The sequence below is a fragment of the Ipomoea nil genome, unplaced genomic scaffold (genome assembly GCF_001879475.1).
Source record: "Ipomoea nil cultivar Tokyo-kokei standard unplaced genomic scaffold, Asagao_1.1 scaffold2565, whole genome shotgun sequence".
Classification (NCBI taxonomy): domain Eukaryota; kingdom Viridiplantae; phylum Streptophyta; class Magnoliopsida; order Solanales; family Convolvulaceae; genus Ipomoea; species Ipomoea nil.
In genome coordinates this window covers 310,056-329,814 of record NW_017618993.1, presented here as the reverse complement: position 1 = coordinate 329,814, position 19,759 = coordinate 310,056, and the positions used below count along the sequence as shown (strand labels likewise).

Below are 19,759 nucleotides of genomic sequence, written 5' to 3'. Positions count from 1 at the left end.
TAGAGTGTAAACAAGTAAATTAATTGCCATTATGGATGCAATACTTGATGACAGCTCTTAATTAAAGATAACAGTTTTAATGTGAGCACTGTGTACATGTGAGACTTTTTAATTCAAATATGAGATCAGAAGTCCAGGCAATTGATGGGATATTTGGGTGTTACAAGTCTTGATTTACTTGATCAGTACAGTGTGAACACCCTTTGTAATCAAACTATTATTGGCCTACACTGAATTGGTCATTTTAAGATAATTGTGACTATTAATTTTATACCACATACTGTTATCTAATGCTTATGACAATGCGAGTCATCATAAAGAAGCATTTATTGATTTGTTCCTAATAGTAACAATTATTTGCTATAGGCCATATATTTTGAGATTTATCTTAAACCTTATTGGGAGCTATGCTCATATGGTAAATTAAAGCCATTAATTTATACACTCATTATATGATAGTCCTTGTAGGATTGTCTTGATCAACCAGTGGTTATAGCATGAATTTTTAAACATAGCATTGCCCAGAAGGCGAATTCATAGCACTAATTGTATGATAATACCACTAGGACAACTTATATGACTAATGTCAAATTAACTTAATTCTGTTTTGGAAGTCAAATGATTTATTTGTCCAAATTCATGCATATTGATGGTGCAAATTTTTATCATAAAATTATATGGCATGAGTCTTGAATCTTGAATATCTCAAATTTGCGTATCAAAACAAAATAATAGTGCATATATTTTTAATAAAATTTTGCCCAGGGGTAAACACTTGCATTACTATTTTTTTTTTGACACCTTTTGGTCTAAACAATCAGATTTAATGGCGAGTTGTTATTGGTCTACTTCACTGTCTAAATATTTACTTGTGTTGTGTATAAATTGGATATGATTTAGGCTTTGAAGTATTAGATTTAATGATTAAAGTGTTTGTTTATTCATTTGTGATATGAAGTAGTATATTTGTTTTATAAAGTATTAGATTTAATGCTTTAAGTGTTGAGTATTCATTTGTGTTATAAAGTACTAGGTTTAGGCTGTAAAGTATTAAATGTAATGGTCAAAGTGTTGAGTATTCATTTGTGCCTATTAAGTAGTATATTGTGCTATTAAGTATTGTGTTTGATGGTTAAGGTGTTGATTATATTCATATGTGATATAAACTACTAATTTTAGGCTATATGGTATTAGATTTAATGGCGGTCAAGTGTTGATTATTCATTTGTGCTTTGAAGTAAAAGATTTAGGCTATTAATGATTATGTTTGATTTTTGATGACTAAAGTGCTGATTATATATTTAATGTTGCAGATCGGGTATTAGATTTTTTTTTATTTATCATGGAAGATAAAATCAAGAAGAGGAGACGGGGCAAAAATGTAATTCAAAGGTATTTTTTTTATTAGACGTGTTATATTTTTTATTTAGAAGTATTACATTATGATTGTTTAGTGTTATCTTCCATTTTAATGATATAAGGATTAATTAGATTTTGACTCATAAGTAACATTGTTATTACAGACCTAGTAGCTTCATCCATCACTGCAAACCAAATGGTTTATGTCAGTTGGTCTCATTGTTTTCAAAAGTGCAAAAAGATGATGTTAAATCAATCGGGTTTGGGGGGCTGTTAAAAGTGCAAGTTACAAAAGTAGATTGTACCAACATTTTGAAGTGGTTGGTAGACAAATTTAATGGTTCTAGCTGTATGCTAACCATTACCGCTACCAATAGTTTCGTGATTACAGCAAATGATCTTGTAGATGTTTTTCAGTTGTCAAAGTATGAGTCTACCCCGCTTTTGACAAATCGTCGTAATGAAAAAGTGGAGATTTTGGCTGAATGTGTATGGACTTGAGAAGGACACACCTATTTTAAAGCTTGAAAGTTTACTTACGGTTAGACTTTCATGTGGTGGTGATGACTTTAAAAGGATGTTTATTTTGTATTGTTTATCAACTGTCCTTACACCTACTTTTAATAAATGGTTGTGAAATCTACTAACTTCGATAAGTTAGTAGATTTCGCTGCTGTGAAATCTTTAATTAATGTTGGCAAGATTGGCTACTTTGATTGGAGCCAATATATTTTAGATAAAATATGCACAACAGTGATAAAGTACTCTAATTCCTCTTAAGCCCGGACAAAAGAATATTAGTGGATGTGTTCTACTGCTGTAAATTCTATATTTTCATAGATTGAAATGGCGGGGAAAGTTCAACCATCGACTCTTCCTTTGATTCAACATTGGACAAATGAAGATCTAAAGAAAAGGATGCTTGAGAAATACGTGCTGGAGATTTTGGGCTAGGGGAGTTGGATAATTCTACTTATCCTATTAGTAGTAGTATGGTTGCTACTAAATTTGAGGATGAGGTTCCTAGAGAGAGATCAAGTAGTAGAGGTTGTGATGAAATCAATGAAGAATCTTCAAGAGTTACCAAGTTCACAATCTCTAAAGGTGAACTTGATAATGATGAGATACACAAAATGGCGAAAGATGTAAGTATTTGTTTATTTCTTGTTTATTGGTTACATAAGTATTGTATTTTTTGATTAAAGTATTATATCCTCCTATTAAAGCTAAGTATTACATTATTATTATTTTTTTTAAAGGTGCCTTTCTCCTATTGAAAAGGGATATGACACTTATAACAAGTGTATGGAGAGGGTTATGAAACTAAAAGGACAAATTAAGGGAAATGCACTTGAGAGCTCCTCACAATGTCACATTTCACAGGATAGTCAACGTTTGTTTGGAGATTCTAAAGTTTTAAAATATGTCGATAAGGTGGTTGAAAACTTCTTGGCTGTGAAGAAGTTATCCGAGTCAATGCATTCATTTGATCTATTGACACCGGATGAAGAACTACTACACAAACAATGTGAAGAAAATAATGATCGAATGGTAATTAATTATTTAATTGACTTTACTACTTTACTGCTTCAATAGTCTAAAGATTATATATTCATTTTGTGGACTATAGGCAAATATAGCTATTGCCTATTGGAGCAGTAAAGTAGTAAAGTCATTAAATTATTAGTTACCATCCGATCATCATTTTCTTCACATTGTTTTTGTAGTAGTTCTTCATCCGGTGTCAATAGATCAAATAAAGGCATTGATCTATCTCTAAGAACCTCATCCTCAAATTTAGTAGCAACCATACTACTACTAATAGGATAAGTAGAATTATCCAACTCTCCTAGCCCAAAATCTCCAGCACGTATTTCTCAAGCATCCTTTTCTTTAGATCTTCATTTGTCCAATGTTGAATCAAAGGAAGAGTCGATGGTTGAACTTTCCCCGCCATTTCAATCTATGAAAATATAGAATTTGCAGCAGTAGAACACAGCCACTAATATTCTTTTGTCCGGGCTTAAGAGGGATTAGAGTACTTTATCACTGTTGTGCATAGTTTATCTAAAACATATTGGCTCCAATCAAAGTAGTCAATCTTGCCAAACATTAATTAAAGATTTCACAACAGTAAAATCTACTAACTTATTTGAAATAGGTGTAAGGACAGTTGATAAACAATACAAAACAAACATCCTTTTAAAGTCATCACCACCACATGAAAGCCTAACCGTAAGTAAATTTTCAAGCTTTAAAATTGTTGTGTCCTTCTCAAGTCCATACACATTCAGCCAAAATCTCCACTTTTTCATTACGACGTTTTGTCAAAAGCGTGGTAGACTCATACTTTGGCAACTGAAAAACATCTGCAACATCATTTGCTGTAATCACGAAACTATTGGTAGCGTTAATGGGTTAGCATACAGCTAGAACCATTAAATCTGTCTACCAACCACTTCAAAATGTTGGTACAATCTACTTTTGTAACTTGCATTTTTAACAGCCCCCCTAACCCGATTGATTCAACATCATCTTTTTGCACTTTTGAAAACAATGAGACCAACTGACACAAACCATTTGGTTTGCAGTGATGGATGAAGCTACTAGGTCTGTAATAACAATATTACTTATGAGTCAAAATCTAATTAATGCTTATAACATTAAAATGGAAGATAACACTAAACAATCATAATGTAATAATTTTAAATAAAGAATATAACACGTCTAATAAAAAAATATCTTTGAATTACATTTTTGCCTCGTCTCCTCTTCTTGCTTTTATCTTCCATGATAAATAAAAAAAAATCTAATACTCGATTTGCAACATTAAATATATAATAAGCATTTTAGTCATCAAAAATCAAATCAAACATAATACTTAATAGCCTAAATCTGTTACTTCAAAGCACAAATGAATAGTCAACACTTGACCATCATTAAATCTAATACCATATATAGCCTAAAACTAGTAGTTTATATCACATATGAATATAATCAACACCTTAACCATAAAACACAATACTTAATAGCACAATATACTACTTAATAGCACAAATGAATACTCAACACTTTGACCATTACATTTAATACTTTACAGCCTAATACTTTATAACACAAATGAATACTCAACACTTAAAGCATTAAATCTAATTCTTTATAAAGCAAATATACTACTGCATATCACAAATGAATAAACAAACACTTTAACCATTAAATTTAATACTTCAAAGCCTAAATCTGATATCCAATTTACACACAACACATGTAAATATTTAGACAGTGAAGTAGACCAATAACAACTCGCCATTAAATCTGATACTGATAAGTAGAATATTATGCGCATAATATGAGGTGAAGTAAATCTATAAGGGGAGGCTCACATTCGAGTTTGTGTCCCATTAAATCTGATACTGATAATTAGAGTATTATGCAACATGCATGATATGAGGTGAAGTAAATGTATAAGAGGACGCTCACATTCAAGTTTGTGTCCACTTAAATATTTGTGGTGATATTCTTCAATACTTTAAAAATTAAATCTAATATTTTATAGTCTAAAACTAGTACCTTATTCATATCACAAATGAATAAGCATGACTTTAATCATCAAATACTATATTTTATAGAACAAATATACTACATCATAACACAAATAAATAATCAGCACTTTTAACCATTTACACAATACTGAAAAACACAAATATACTACTTAAATAGCACAAATGAATAATCAACATTTAAAACAAATCAATAATCAATATACTTAAATAGTACAAATATACTACTTAATAGTACAAAACTACAAATGAATAATCATTAAGTAATTAAAAAAACCAAATGTGCTTGATGGAGTCTAGAAACTTCTACTGCTAGATTATAAAACTTGAAACTTTTGACTAATCAATTTCATTTCTGAAAAAGAAACAAAATGGAAAACCCGTATTCTTTCATATTAATCTATCTATACTTAAACAAATTGAATACTATTTTATCAAGGTTTTAAAATGGCGGAAGCGTGCCTCTAGGCATTTTGTAATTTAAGGCGAGGCGTAAGCCTCAGTTTTTATCAAAAATATATTAATATAACCTATAAGCATTTTTCATAAAATACACCACAAGATCTTCTGGAGCTGGGAGTAGTACTTTTCTTCAAATGATTCACCATGTTTAGATATAATCAACCTACAAAGACAAGGTAAAAAATCAATATTAAAAACAAATAATCACTGCCAGTTGGCAGTAGTACTTTAAAACAAAAACAAAAAATTTGATATAAAAAAATTTGCTAAGTGTCCTGTATATATGAAGCCACTATATATATATATAGTTACACACACACGTTGAGGGAAGAGAAGAAAAGAAAAACAAGAAAAAAAAACATGAAAAGAGAAGAGAAATGTACCTGGGAGCAGGGAGTTCGGCGTTGCCTAGAGGTCATCGTTGCTTGGGGTCACTGGTTAGTGGAGGTCGCCAGACCATGGAGCTCCTCGCTTCTTTATTCTCTCGCAGTCGTAGGCAGCTAGTAGATTCTTTCTTCTCTCGCAGACTGCCGTCGCTTCTTTCTTCTTTAGGGTAATAGGGTTGTCTTTTTCTATTAGGCTTAAAAAATTGCTTGGGCTAGCCTTTTCGCCTCAAAATTCCGCCTTAGACACGCCCCTCTGAAGCGTACGCCTCTATTCCTACGGAAGAGGCATACGCCTCAATGCACATTGCCTCCGCCTCGTATTGTGGCGCGCCTTTTAAACAATGATCTGATATTGGTGGTTAGGTAGTGCTGTTACGTCTCCTGTTTGTTTAAAAAGAAATACACAACTTAAAAGGAAACCAGAATTCATTTGAATATATATATATATATATATATATATATATATATATATATATATATATATATATATCATGGTTGCAGTAGGTGCTTGGCGCTAGTCGGGCGTCCGGACAGCGCCTAGCGCCTAAGTGTTCTAGGCGCGGCGCCTAGGCGGAATCCAGGCGGCGCTAGGCAGGAGCCAAAAAAACAGTGGTAGATTTGCAGTTTGACAATTTTAATGAGGTTGTTTCCAACATTTAATCAAATAACACATCCAAATAAATGAATTAATGATAATTCATAAGTCATAACATCTAAATAATAGAGTTTAAAAAAAAAAACACATTAAAACAATATTAAAAATTAAAAATACTCAAATATGAAATACTAAAATACTTCAATCATCCAAAGATTCAAAGTACCAAACTACTCGAGTGTATATATGTTATATTATATTTATATATATATATATATATATATATATATATATATATATATATATATATATATATATATATGCGCGCGCGCACACACATATATATATAATAAAAAAAATAGGCCGCGTCGATTGGGTTAACTCGACCGAAATGGACGAGTTAACTCGACTAACTTAGACGCTAGGCGGCCAAATTGGCCGAGTTAGGCGCTAGGCCCTAGGCGGCCGGTAACCTAAGCGGGCGCCTAAGGGGAAATCATTATATATATATATATATATATATATATATATATATATATATTTCTTTATCCATTTGAATTCTGGAGGCTTTGGCTGCAACACAAAATGTTGAAGAACACATAAAAAACATTCCTTTTGGTGAGGTTGACTGGGAAACAGAAGCCAATAAAGAGTATTGCACAAATACTGCCAAAAAATATAGACAGTTTTGATTGGGGAAACCTGTCTCAGGAAAGGGTACACAATTGATTCAATACGTTGCTAATTCAGGAATTGCCCGAAATGGTGTTGTAGTCTGCACAATTGCTGAAACAGAATTGCTAACTAAAATAAATCATATTAAGAAAGAACCGAAAGAGAAGAAAATGTATTTGCTCGCTCTCCAAGCGTTAGGCTGTTTTTGTTGAGAATGAGCTCAATGCTTGGAAGAAAGAAGTGGAAAAGACTAAAAGTGCTTTGGAATCTCTGAAATACAAAGGAGCAGATGAGACTTTGATTTCTTTATGACAATGTTTGTTTTTTTTTTTTTTTTTTGTTTGAACAATCTTAGTTGGGACTTTGATTTAGAATCTTTGATGTGTAGGTATTTTTTTCATTTCAAGGATATGATGGTTTAGACGAACTCAGTTGAAGGAGATTGAAGAGGCCATGGAGAAACACCAAGGGCCAAAAGGTGAACAACGAAAGGATGACCGGCGCAGCCAACCTTGGAAACCTCCTGATCACGGCTGGACCAAGGTGAATTAGCAGGAACGCAGAGGTAACATGCGGTGGTGTGTTTCGAAATGCAGTTGCAGACTTCCTGGGATAGGCACATGCGACGCGGAATTATGGGGTATCTATACCGGGATCGAGAAGGCTTGGGAACTTGGCTACAGAAGAGTGATTGTAGAGTCGGACGACAAGAAGGCGTCAAGGCGGTGGATCTGATTAATGGAGTGGGAGACTATGATGGACAAGGAAGAAATATTATTGACATTTGCAGAGCATCGAAAAACAGGAATTGGGAAATCAGCTATGTCCATGCCCCGAGAGAACAAAACAAGGTGGCAGATATCTTGCCCTCAACAATGTTGATACGTTCAAATGGAATGACCAACCTCCAAGAGCTAAAAAAAAAAAAAAAACAGGGGTTTTAGTAGTATGTCATATTCAACTAAACAAATGAAATATGTTTTATAAGAATGCTCATCTCTAATATGTTAAGTATTTGGCTAGAATCATAGTTATTAATTTCACCATTTAGTTAGTAGTGAGAGACTGAAAATTGAAATATTAATTGCAAACTAACTGACATCATTCTTGTATATAGGGTTAGATGTGTGTGAGCAGTTCATGGATGCCAATGAAATGATAAGAGATGAGGGCCTGGTGATGCAGAGAGTTAATTCCCTAGTTACTAGTGTTTTTTCTCAATATTAATAACCTGTTATAAATAATAATAATAACAATAATAACAATAATAATAATAATAATAATAATAATAATAATAATGATGAGAACAAGAGCAGCAGGATGGAACTGGGAGGAAGATGGCAAACTTAATTTCTGTATACATACAATCGCATGTATTACAGAGAGTAAGGATGAGTATTTATAGTATCAGGTTTGGAATAAACAAATATAATCTTTGCATAGAGTGTACACGCTGCAAAGCTAGTCTAACTGGTAGACTTGATGATAATGATAAAGAAACTTCGTTGCACCTCTGTGGACGGGTGTAACTCCCACCATCATGAGTTAGCTCTTTTAATACTCTCCCTAGTCAATAAATATTTATTTTCTGCACATTCTAGAATCAAGAATTTCAATCACCATGTTGCTCCATTTGAGTTCAGAAATCATCAACTTTGGAGAAATTATATACCGATAAATCTCCTACATTCAGAAATATGCATTCACTTTGGATAAGAAACCATTTTTTATTTAAAGCTTTAACTTTTCATGTTTCTTCTAAACTGAAGAATCATACCAACTTAAATCATAATCCATTATTTAAATTTGAATTTCTTTTCACTGCGAATTCACATACTATATAAACCAATAATCTTTTTGGCTTTCAATATTTTAACACATTCCCAATATGATAATTCTTTTTTTTGAGACCAACAAAGAGAATCATATGAATGGCTTAGCAAACCGGAAATACATGCAAGTGGGATAACACCCAACGACCCTGAGACAGACAAAGAAACAGTCGCTCGAGCTAGCTCGTGGGCTACTTGATTCGCTGTTCTTTTGACATGACGAACCTTAACGGTCCCTATGTCACTAGCAATCGACCGAACAACCCAACATACGAAAAATCCAACGAACAAGAATTGAAAGCATTACAAAAATTTGAACATCAGACTCAATGATTATCGTGTTATGATGAAGATCTTTCAACCAAGTGAGAGCCTCCTTGATCGCAAGAGATTCCGCCATAAACGGATCATGATCACACTACAACCGGCCACTTCTTGCTGCCACAAAACGACCCTCATGATCACGAACAACGGCACCGTAACCAATTCCGTTTGAAAGAACCACAACATCCACATTGCACTTAAGAGCATTGTGATGTGGGGTTTCCCAATTAGCTAAGACGCCTCCAACACTCCCAGTACGAGTAGCGACTGTGAACGCCTCTTTCCATACCGCTTGCAACGCACGCACCTGGGCATTCATGTTCTCTGCAACAGGAGTTGTGCTTCTCCAGAGAATACCGTTGCGCGTCTCCCATACCACCCAAATGATGGCTGCCAAACGAACTGCGGACTCCACTGACAAAGACCCCAACATCGCCTCCATGAACTCCTGTAGGCACCGCCCTTGCAGTATGTCATCTACCCCCCATAGCCTCTGCGCAAACCTGCACTCACAGAAGATGTGTTCCACTGATTCGAACATGAAATCGCAGAACAGGCAACCTCTTCCTACCCACACCCTCTTCGATTCCAGATTCTCGCGAACAGGTAAAATGCCTCTTACACACCGCCACAGCAGATTCCTTACTTTGGGAGGGACCGGAAACGACCAGAGTGCTTTCCAAGACTGGAAACCAGTGATTGCCGTATTCAAATGTCCAGCCGAAGTGAGCAACCGATACCCATGCTTTACCGTATACAACCCTCTTAAGTCACCTAGCCATCTCCACACATCCTTAAGTTGTACATTCACAGGAGTTGTAAGAATTCGGTGAACATCACTTTCGTGGAATAGGTCACGAACAATTTTGACGTCCCAATTGCCATGCTCGTCTAAAAGACCACTCACCCTAGCTTCCTAAAGAGCTTCGATACAAGGAGAGATTAACTTGGTGTTCTCAGGATCGGCTAGCCAACCCAACCCCCATATCTTGGTGTCTTTCCCGTTACCAACCTATCGGGCAACCCCCAATTGCAGGACCTTTTGACCAATCACAATACTACGCCAAATGAAGCTAGGATTCCTCCTAACCGTGCTTCCATGAAGTCACACTTGGGGTAATATTTGGCCTTCAACAACTGACCAACCAACGAGTTGGGATAAATCAACAGACGCCAACCCTGTTTGGCTATGAGTGCTAAATTAAATTCCTGAAGTCGCTTAAAACCCAACCCGCTCCTGTCTTTCGGCTCTCACATATGAGACCGGCTCAACCAATGAATTCCCCTTTGACCTGATCCACCCCCACCCCACTAATATCGGTTAAACAGCTTCTTAATGGTGCCACAAACACGACCCGATAACAAAAAGACTGACATGGTAAAAATAGGTAGAGTTTGGGTAACCCTTTTAAGTAAAACCTCTTTACCTGCCTTAGAAAGACATTTGTGCTGCCATGCCCCTATACGGCCCCAGACTCTTTCCTCAATATACCGAAAAGTAGCAGTCTTATTCCATCCTAAAACCGAAGGAAGCCCAAGATAACGACCTAAATCCCCCGCAATACGAATTGTAACACCCCCGAATTTACCAACAATTTTAAACTTAAATTCAAAGATTACCAGACTAAACATCAAACATCAGAAAGCGGAAACTAATATAATCCGGGAAAGGTGTTATGCCACACCCATAAAACTATGGGTGCACAGGCTAAGTTTACAAAATCCATCATAACAACACATTGTCTAAGGCACACAGGCCACATCTATCTAAGGCTCACAGGCCCAAATCTAAGCAGAGGGAAAAACAAAGCCACGCTAACTAGAGTCTACATCTAGCGCGCTCTCCAATCTAAGCAAAACCTGTAAAACATAGGGTAACACCCGGTCAGCGAATAAAGCTGGTAACCCATCAATACGCATTAAATAACATATTATATACATAGATATAATCAAAAGCATTTGAGACTGAGGAATACAATATATAGTCATTTTAAAACCAGAAGAAGATCAACATCAAAGACTCATCACACTCTCAACAAGAACGAGGATCATCAACCTCAACAAGACAACAAAACCACAAACAACAAGGGACAACACAACTCTAGATGCAACCTACCATTCACAAGGTAGAGTTCATCAAAGACATGCATATAAGCAAAGAAATACACAATCACATAATGACAAGTTCACATTCCAACCTTATATCTTAGTACCACCCTTATGGCTACCCCTGGCCTTATCACAGTTCCAACCTGTACCTCCGAGTGCCACCCTATATTTCTGAGTCCAACCTTTTTTCCGATCTAGGATCGTCGTCCCCCGCCAAACAGTACCGCCGAACTCATAGTACACAAGGGTACCGTTCAATCATAGTAACATACCACCGATCATGTGAGCAAAGCTCAAGTAACAAAACCAACAATCTCATTCATATTCACACATAGTCATCATCATCAAGAAGACTAAGGCTCATCAATAGCCCCAATCAAGTATCAACAAAGGATACAACGATTTCTACAAGATCACACCTTAAGAATCGATCAAGAGATTTCAATAAAGTCATGAGACAATACTCAACAACAAAGGACTACAATCCAACATCAAAATGATTGACAACCCGAGTTGCCAACTCCAACAAGAAGGAACAAACCACACATACTAGCATAACAACATCAAACTAGCATGCTTATCAAACGGGAAAACCGAAAATGGTTCCAACGAACCTTCAAGACTCATTTAGTCCAACGAATCACAAGGTTGGACCCTTAGCACGATTCAAGACACAAAATCCTAACATGGATTCCTAACGCATCGTTCTAAACATACGGAACATCAAGAAGACTCACAAAAGCTCAATAATCCAAAAACGGGAGGTCAAAACATCAATCCCAAGAAGAAAAGGATCACGGGGAACAAATCCCCGCAACCCTCCAATACGTTCCCCGCGGGGTACATGCCACCATTCCACCTTGTTCCCCACGGGTGGGGCGGCGGGTAGGCCACTGCCCGCCGTTCTGCCCGCGGGTACAGTCCTGTACACCAAAAATTCCCTTCGAGGAAATTCATCAACAAGGCCAAGTTCAAATCCAAAACACCCAAAATCTCACACACAACAACGATATGACTTGAACCCAAAAATAAGCCAAGCAATGGCATTCAAGAAACCTAAATACAAGCTCTAAACATACATCATCACAAGATCATGCATCAAATCTCACAAATCACATCAAGAACATCAAATAGAAGCCAATAATCATTCATAGCAATAGAAAATAGGTTTTGTATAGCATGAGTTACCTTTGTAGACTACAACTTCTCCTTTACACCCTCCTAAGCCTCTTCTTAGAGTTCCTCTTCTCCACCAACTTCTTACACAAGCCAAAACACAAGAAAGATTCTATCTTAGATAAAGACACCCAAAAGATGACTAAAAACACTAAACACCCAAAACATTTTATGAATAATGTTTACAGGCTTATAGCTTACTAATATAGTTTGAGGCTAAAAATTGAGGCTTACGCCTCGAGGCTTATGACTCGCCTCAAAATACAAAACGCTTCAAGGCACGCCTTCGCCTTTTAAAACCTTGCACCCATCCTCCTCATTGTCCCGCCTGCTAGTATTAGTCTTCCGAGCTCGGTTCCATATCCCATCAAGAACAATAAAAGCAAACGAAAATAAGAATAGATCAGAGTTCAATATCTTATTCTAGAAAGGAAATAAGCAGAAGATCTCACAAGATTTCTGCCCAAATTGCACCCCGGCCCATCTTCAACATCAGCTCAAGAAGAGGTCAAACATAGGTCTATACCATTTCTAACAAGCATTCTCAGTAGCCTCGCCTCCTCTTTCTTCAACTTGGAAGGCAGTTAATTTGAACATGGCTGGCGGCAACTTCACCGGCAACTTGACGATCTTCACCTTAAAATACGCCCCATCGGATTCCTTTCCTCTAATACTGAAAAAGCAAAATAGAAATGCTTAACAATGTATATAATCAGACCCTAATTGAGGTAGATAGATGTTTACCCTTAGCTACCACGCGTTTAGCGAATTATTTCACTTTGTGAGCTTCTTTAACCACTTCATCTGCCTTGCGGACAAGCTCTTCGTTCGTCGTCATACTTCTTCCCTTAGTAGTTCTTCCACCATCCGCCCTTTTCCTCGATGCCTTAGTGTTTCCTTTGTCTGCCATCTTTGGAAATAATGAAATAGCTTTTGAAATAAAATGGATGGAGGCACTATAAGGGGAAGGATTTAAGGGACTAGGGGTAGGGGGATTTGGATAGTGGGATGGTAGAGATAGACATGTGACCTGGCCGTTGGGGGCTGTAACAAATTAACAATAAGAAATCATCGACAATCTAAAAGGAGTTGCCAGCCTACCCCTCACCTTTTATATGTACTAGTATAAGTATTTAATATGCATTTAAAATGTTAAGTATGAGTTAGCTTAGTTAGAAGGTTTTTATAAAATTTATGTTTGAGGTCACTAGGTCGAGTTGTTATGTATGAAATTTAATTCTTTTTAAAGTACACTAAATTAAATTCTTTTATTTTTTAAACTTAAGTTTTAATTTTGTACAAATAAAATTAATATATAAAATGTATATCATTAAAAATCTCTAATTAAGATCTTTTAAATGACACATAAATTGATGTTTTTATTTTAATGCTTTAAATTAATATATGATTATATTAAATCACTATATTATATTAATTTTCAATTTAATATTGGTTAATTTGATTTATAGTAATGATTGCCGAAAATAATGGATTATTTTACCATGGAACATGGTTTACTTTTAAGATAGACTAAATTATTGTTTTTTTTTTTTTTTCAAATTATGTTTAGTTTTTTTTTTTATATTGAAACTACAAATACCCAGACCTCTAGACTAACAAATTAAGTTCATTGGCTCTGATACCAATTGAACAAAGGCAAAACATTGTTCTGAATCTACTGCATCTACATTCAAGCCAGATCTTCGCAACAAAGACTTGAAGTCCATTTGACAAATTAAACAAAGAAAGAGCACTGCTTCATCAACGAGAGGTTGATATTGGCAGCTTCACCACGAGCTCCAACCTGGTTCATCTTCTTCGCACTCAGAATCTACTTCAAATTGTCACTGATGTGAGACCATACTGTGATTTGGCCTGGTCACTTATGAATTCCACACCAACTTAAATCCAGTTACACTTGATCCCTCCAGCGCATATTATCATAGATCGAGTATACATTAGAGTCTTGTCACTGTGGATGTTTATGCACTATGGATGTTATGATGATACACCTTTTTGACATATTTATTGGCTAATTATTTGTCACATTTTTTTAGATTGGATAGGTCTATTTTATTGTTTTGATCTGTCATTAGTGCTGCAACAGAGGAACTGTGTCAGGGACAGTGCATTAGGAGTATTTTTCTAACAACAATTTGTTAGAAACCAAATTCTTAAGGAAATTGTTATTTATTGATGTCTCTCTTTATTTCAAGGAGTCTTCATGCAACAAACTTCCAAAGATCAAGAGTTCTACTTCCTTATATATAAAGTGGCGTGAACAAATAAGGAAACAACAAATATATACGGCATTCCTTCTGCAAATCCTAATCAGATTAATTTCTTGAATTAATGTGTTTATCTATCTATTACAAGTGGTGATAAGTGCTGCAATTTGAAAGAGGTTTATTCCATAGAGACGTGGAGTCTTTATATTGGCTTAGAAAAAGTGAAGATCTGCCGGAACCTTGATTCCAAGGATTCTACCAACTCAGAAGATGATAAAGATTGGATTTGGTGTGAATGATTAGACTATAGTGTGTATAGAAAATCAATTCAACCATTTGTAATATTTGTGGTCATCTAGTGGAGTTGAGTTTCACTTTGAGTGACTCCATAGAAGTAGGAGAACGTTTCTCCGAATTGTGTCATATCGCACGTGTTCCTGGTTCCTTTATTTTATTTATCTGCTTTGATTTATTTTTCCTGGTTCTTTTATTTTATTTATTTATCTGCTTTAATTTATTTGTTGACACAACAGATAATTAATTTGTCTAAAATTAAGTAAGAACCACTTAAGTTTCTTACATTTAAGACTCACGAACTTTCATATACAAACAAAATTAATATATAAAAAATAAATTATTAAAAAATTCCAATTAAAATATTTTAAATTACACCTATATTGATATTTTTATTTTAAATTAACATACAATTATACTAAATCACTATATTATAATCATTTTCAATATAATATTGTTTTTATACGTTTATTTTTACAATAATGTGTGTGTCTGCATGTACAGACATGTGTATTTGACTGCTAACATGTAATATAAATGTATATTTTTACAATAATGTGTGTGTCTGCATGTACAGACATGTGTATTTGACTGCTAACATGTAATATAAATGTAAACACAAAACTCAAGCTGATGAAGAATGAATCATCTAGTCACCAGATGCAAACTACAAATAAAAATTCCAGTCAGAATGTATTGTTCCTCCCAAAAGGTTAAATTCCCAACTCCAAAGGCCCCACGCTCCGACCCGATAAATCAGAGGATATAAATCATGATAACTCGAACGCAGATGCTAGACCTTTGCTTACTGCACACAAAGAGTCCCCTCACTTTAAGAAGTTGCTCCCACACCGCCGCTGAGCCTCGATTCCAGGTCATTGTTCCCAAACTTGACCCCTATAACCAACTGAGCTCGCCATGCGGGCTAGTTGTTTATGTACTTGGAGAGCTGGAGTGTAGATAAAACATTTGACCTAGCTAGGCTTCTGAAACAACAGAGAAATCCTCATTTGAGCTCAACTCATCCAATCCTTTAGCACTCATTTCTGAGCAAATGATCTGGGCCTCTTTCAACTTTCCTTCAGCCTTAAGTCCAGAGATCAGCTCAGTACAGATACTGATGACCGGTAGAAAACCATTCTCGAACATTTCTCTATACCAGATGAATGCTCCATCGAAGTCTTTGAGCTTGCAATGCCCGCTAATCAACGTGTCATAAGTGTTAGAATTAGGAACAATTCCTCTAGCCTTCATGGCGTCAACAAGGTCCCGGGCTTCTCGACACTCTCCCTTCTTCAAGTGCGCCATAATCAAGCTATTGTAGGTCATCTTGTCAGCATGAATCCCTTGTTCTTCCATCTTATTGCGCAGAGCAAATGATTTCCCAACCTCTCCGTGAAGCGCATAACAATAAATTAGCTCATTATATACAACTCTGTCAGGAGACAAATTCATCTCGAACATTTCTTGCACGATTTTGTCTACTAGGGTCAGTCCACGTTCTTCCTTTTTGCATGCACTGATTAGGGGATGATACGTGCGTAAGGTAGGTTTAACACCCGAAGTTTTCATCTGCTCATACCATTCGAAACACTTGTTGGCCTCCCCGGCATCTGAATAACCAGAGATCAGACAATTATATGTGATGACATCAGGGGTTAAACCACTCTTCGGAATCTCTCGAGTTAATTCCTCAGCTTCACTTACCCTGCCCTTTTTACAGAGTCCGTTTATTAATGAATTGTAAGTTACAATTGTGGGTGCAATGTCGCTCCCAACCATCTCGTTCAAAATCCGGAAAGCATCTTCAAATTTTCCTTTGGTGCAATGACCATCTATGACCATATTATATATTTGAGCATTTGGCTTAACCCCTCTACCAATCATATCGTTCACGATCACTTCTGCCTCAAGAAGCCTACCATCCTTGCACAAACAATTTATTAGGGAACCGTATGTTACTACGTTGGGCTTCAGCCCGCTATTTTCCATTTCCTCAAGAATCTCGAAACACCTATCGAATTGATGGCTACACCCATAACCGTTTATCAAGAAGTTGTATGTCTGCACGGTTGGAGAAACTTGCCTCTCGGCCATCTTTCTAAACCATCTCTCTGCCTCTTCCATATTACCCGATTTACAAATCGTATTGATTAATGTGTTGAATGTGGAACAGCTTGGCTTAAACCCGAAACTTTCCATTTCTTCAAGAGTTGAAACAACCTTCTCCATGTTCCCTTCCTTGCAATAGCCATTAACAATGGTGGTAAATATCACCTCTGTTGGGGTATATCCATTTTGCATCAACTTGTTCAGAATCTGCTCAGCTTTGTCGATTCTCCCATTCTTGCACATCCCATTCAACAAAATGCCGATAGTATACTCATTAATTCGAACCCCTTTCTTCACTACTTCTTCAAACAATGCCAAAGAAGAATCAATATCAGCACACCTCAAGTGCCCATCAAAGAGTATACTAGACGTAAATCCATCCGGAACGAATCCACAAGTCTTCATTTCCTCCAACACCTTGTTAGCTTCATCCATCTTCCCCATCTTACAAAGCCCACTAAGCAAAGTGTTAAATGTGATCTCGTTCGGCTTTACTTTTTCATTCCTCATCTTTTCCCTCACACTAAAAGCCTCTTCCAAGTTCCCAGCTTTACAGTACCCATCAATGAGAATATTAAACGTCACCTTAGTACGTGCCACTCTTCTCTCAAGCATTTCATCAAACAGCTTCCGGGCTTCACTCACCCTCCTCTCTTTACACAATCCCCCCATAACCACATTGTAAACAAAGGCATCCATACGCAACCCAGACTTTCTCATCAAGTCCATCAATTGCAGAGCCCTTCTCAAGTCCCCCAACTTCACGGCTGATTGTATAGCTATACAATAGCTATTGCTATCAATCTGCATATCGGCATTCACCGCATCCCAAAACACTTCCAGGGCCTTTCCGTACTGTCTTGAACTGTTCAGCATTTCAAGAAACACTTTGATACCAGACAAAGTAGGGAACTTACCGTCTTTCCTCATCAATGAATATAGCTCACTCGCTTTGTCGAGAAGCTTGGAGTCAACATAGGCGGAGAAAAGCATGTCAGCGAAGAGGGGCTTCGTCGGGGAAGGCATGGGGGCGCAGAAGGAACTGTAGAGCTCGGAGACAGAGTTCGATTGGGCAAGATTGGCAATGAAAGTCCTCGCGCTATCGCCCCGGTTCTGTTGCAGGAGGATTCGGAGCTTCCGCATCTCTTCTTGGAGATTTTTGTTGGCAGCGGTGGAGGGGTTGGCTTCGCCGGAGCAGATGAACCTGCGGCTACGGGTGGGATGGCGGCCGAGGAGCTTGGTGGGAAGAATACGTTTCGCCATCATTTTAGGAATTTTTGGAATTCGGAGCTTTGCTATAGTCCTGAATACCTTTAAATCGTAAATAACTTTAATCAGAACTTCCTAATCGAATTAGTGAATTAGCGGAATTCAATAATAAAGTGCTTGGTAAATAGTTAAGTTAGTAAGTTTGACTAGTTGATAATATTAGTTGATTGTAAAAAGAGTAAATATTTAAAATAGTTCCTCGACTATAGTTAAATTCATAAATTGATCCTCGATTTTCAATTTCAACCAATTAAGTCCTTAACTTTGTAATTTTGACACGATTTGGTCCTCCATCTATTTGACCGTTTGTTGACCGTGATTGACGATCTCCATAAGAACCTTCAGCTCTCGTCGGAGCACGTGGAGGCCTCCAGGATGACGTTGCACTGGTTCGGAAACACGTCGTCTTCTTCGCTCTGGTACGAACTCAACTACATTGAATCCAAATGGGGATGAAGAAAGGCGACCGGATTTGGTAGATTGCTTTCGGCAGTGGATTCAAATGTAACAGTGCGGTCTGGAAATGCAACCAGAACCTTAAAAAATTGACGATGGTCCATGAAATTACATATATATCCTCAAAAATCACAGTCAACAAACGGTCAAATAGACAGAGGACCAAATTGTGTTAAAATTACAAAGTTAATGACTTAATTTATTGAAAGTGAAAGTCGAGGACCAATTTGTGAATTTAGCTATAGTCGAGGGACCATTTTGGGTATTTACTCTTGTAAAAAATATATGATAAATTAGCTGTTAGCTAATAATTAATTAGAACATATATCAATTTTGGTCCTACGAGTATTAGTAAAATGATAATTGTAGTCCACATGTTTAATTTCTACCAATTTTCATCCACGACTATTGTTTTAGTACCAATTTTCATCCACAACTATTATTTTAGTGTCAAAATTCATCACGCTAGTACCCCTTCGTTTAAGGCATGCCGAAATATTAAATTATTAAGGGTAGTTTCGTGCTTTTCAAATTAGAATCTCTATTTGAGCATGAGTAAAGGGATTTAAGTCATAAGATCTATCCAAATTCGCAGTTTTCCTCCTCAAATTAAGATAGGATGAGGAGAAGAACTGCGAATTGAGATTGATCTTATCGCTTAAATTCATTTATTTATGCTCAAATTGAAATCTTAAGTTGAAAAAGACGAAAATGCCCTTAAAATTTTTAAATTTCAGGATGTCTTAAATATATGGGTGACCGACGTGATGAATTTTGGTACTAAAATAATAGTCGTGGATTAAAGTTGGTACTAAAACAATAGTCGTGGATGAAAATTGGTAAGAATTAAACTTGTAGATTAAAATCGTCATTTTTCTAATACTCGTGGGACCAAAATTGGTATTTGCTCTAATTGATTATA

The 19,759-nt window shown here is 36.3% G+C and overlaps 3 protein-coding genes and 1 long non-coding RNA gene across 4 annotated transcripts; 1 reads left to right on the top strand and 3 right to left on the bottom strand.

Moving 5' to 3' along the window:
- The first annotated feature begins 2,035 nt into the window (after window positions 1-2,035).
- Window positions 2,036-3,122, top strand: LOC109153947. Its single transcript, XM_019301835.1, has 2 exons — window positions 2,036-2,504; window positions 2,641-3,122. The coding sequence occupies exons 1-2, from the start codon at window positions 2,352-2,354 to the stop codon at window positions 2,953-2,955; spliced, it is 468 nt and encodes a 155-aa protein (XP_019157380.1). The 5' UTR covers window positions 2,036-2,351; the 3' UTR covers window positions 2,956-3,122.
- A 6,165-nt stretch (window positions 3,123-9,287) lies between these two features.
- On the bottom strand, window positions 9,288-10,179 carry LOC109153920. The gene is made up of 2 exons (XM_019301815.1): window positions 10,174-10,179; window positions 9,288-10,109 (listed from the first exon to the last, which is right to left on the bottom strand). Exons 1-2 carry the CDS (start codon window positions 10,177-10,179, stop codon window positions 9,288-9,290), a joined length of 828 nt encoding a protein of 275 aa, XP_019157360.1.
- A 639-nt stretch (window positions 10,180-10,818) lies between these two features.
- LOC109153950 lies at window positions 10,819-13,489 on the bottom strand. The gene is made up of 4 exons (XR_002049637.1): window positions 13,223-13,489; window positions 12,680-13,151; window positions 12,491-12,558; window positions 10,819-11,053 (listed from the first exon to the last, which is right to left on the bottom strand). It is a non-coding gene; the product is annotated as an uncharacterized LOC109153950 (long non-coding RNA).
- A 2,122-nt stretch (window positions 13,490-15,611) lies between these two features.
- LOC109153960 (pentatricopeptide repeat-containing protein At5g12100, mitochondrial-like) lies at window positions 15,612-18,423 on the bottom strand. Its single transcript, XM_019301843.1, has one exon. It carries the CDS (start codon window positions 18,376-18,378, stop codon window positions 15,979-15,981), a length of 2,400 nt encoding a protein of 799 aa, XP_019157388.1. The 5' UTR covers window positions 18,379-18,423; the 3' UTR covers window positions 15,612-15,978.
- Between the last annotated feature and the right edge of the window lie 1,336 nt (window positions 18,424-19,759).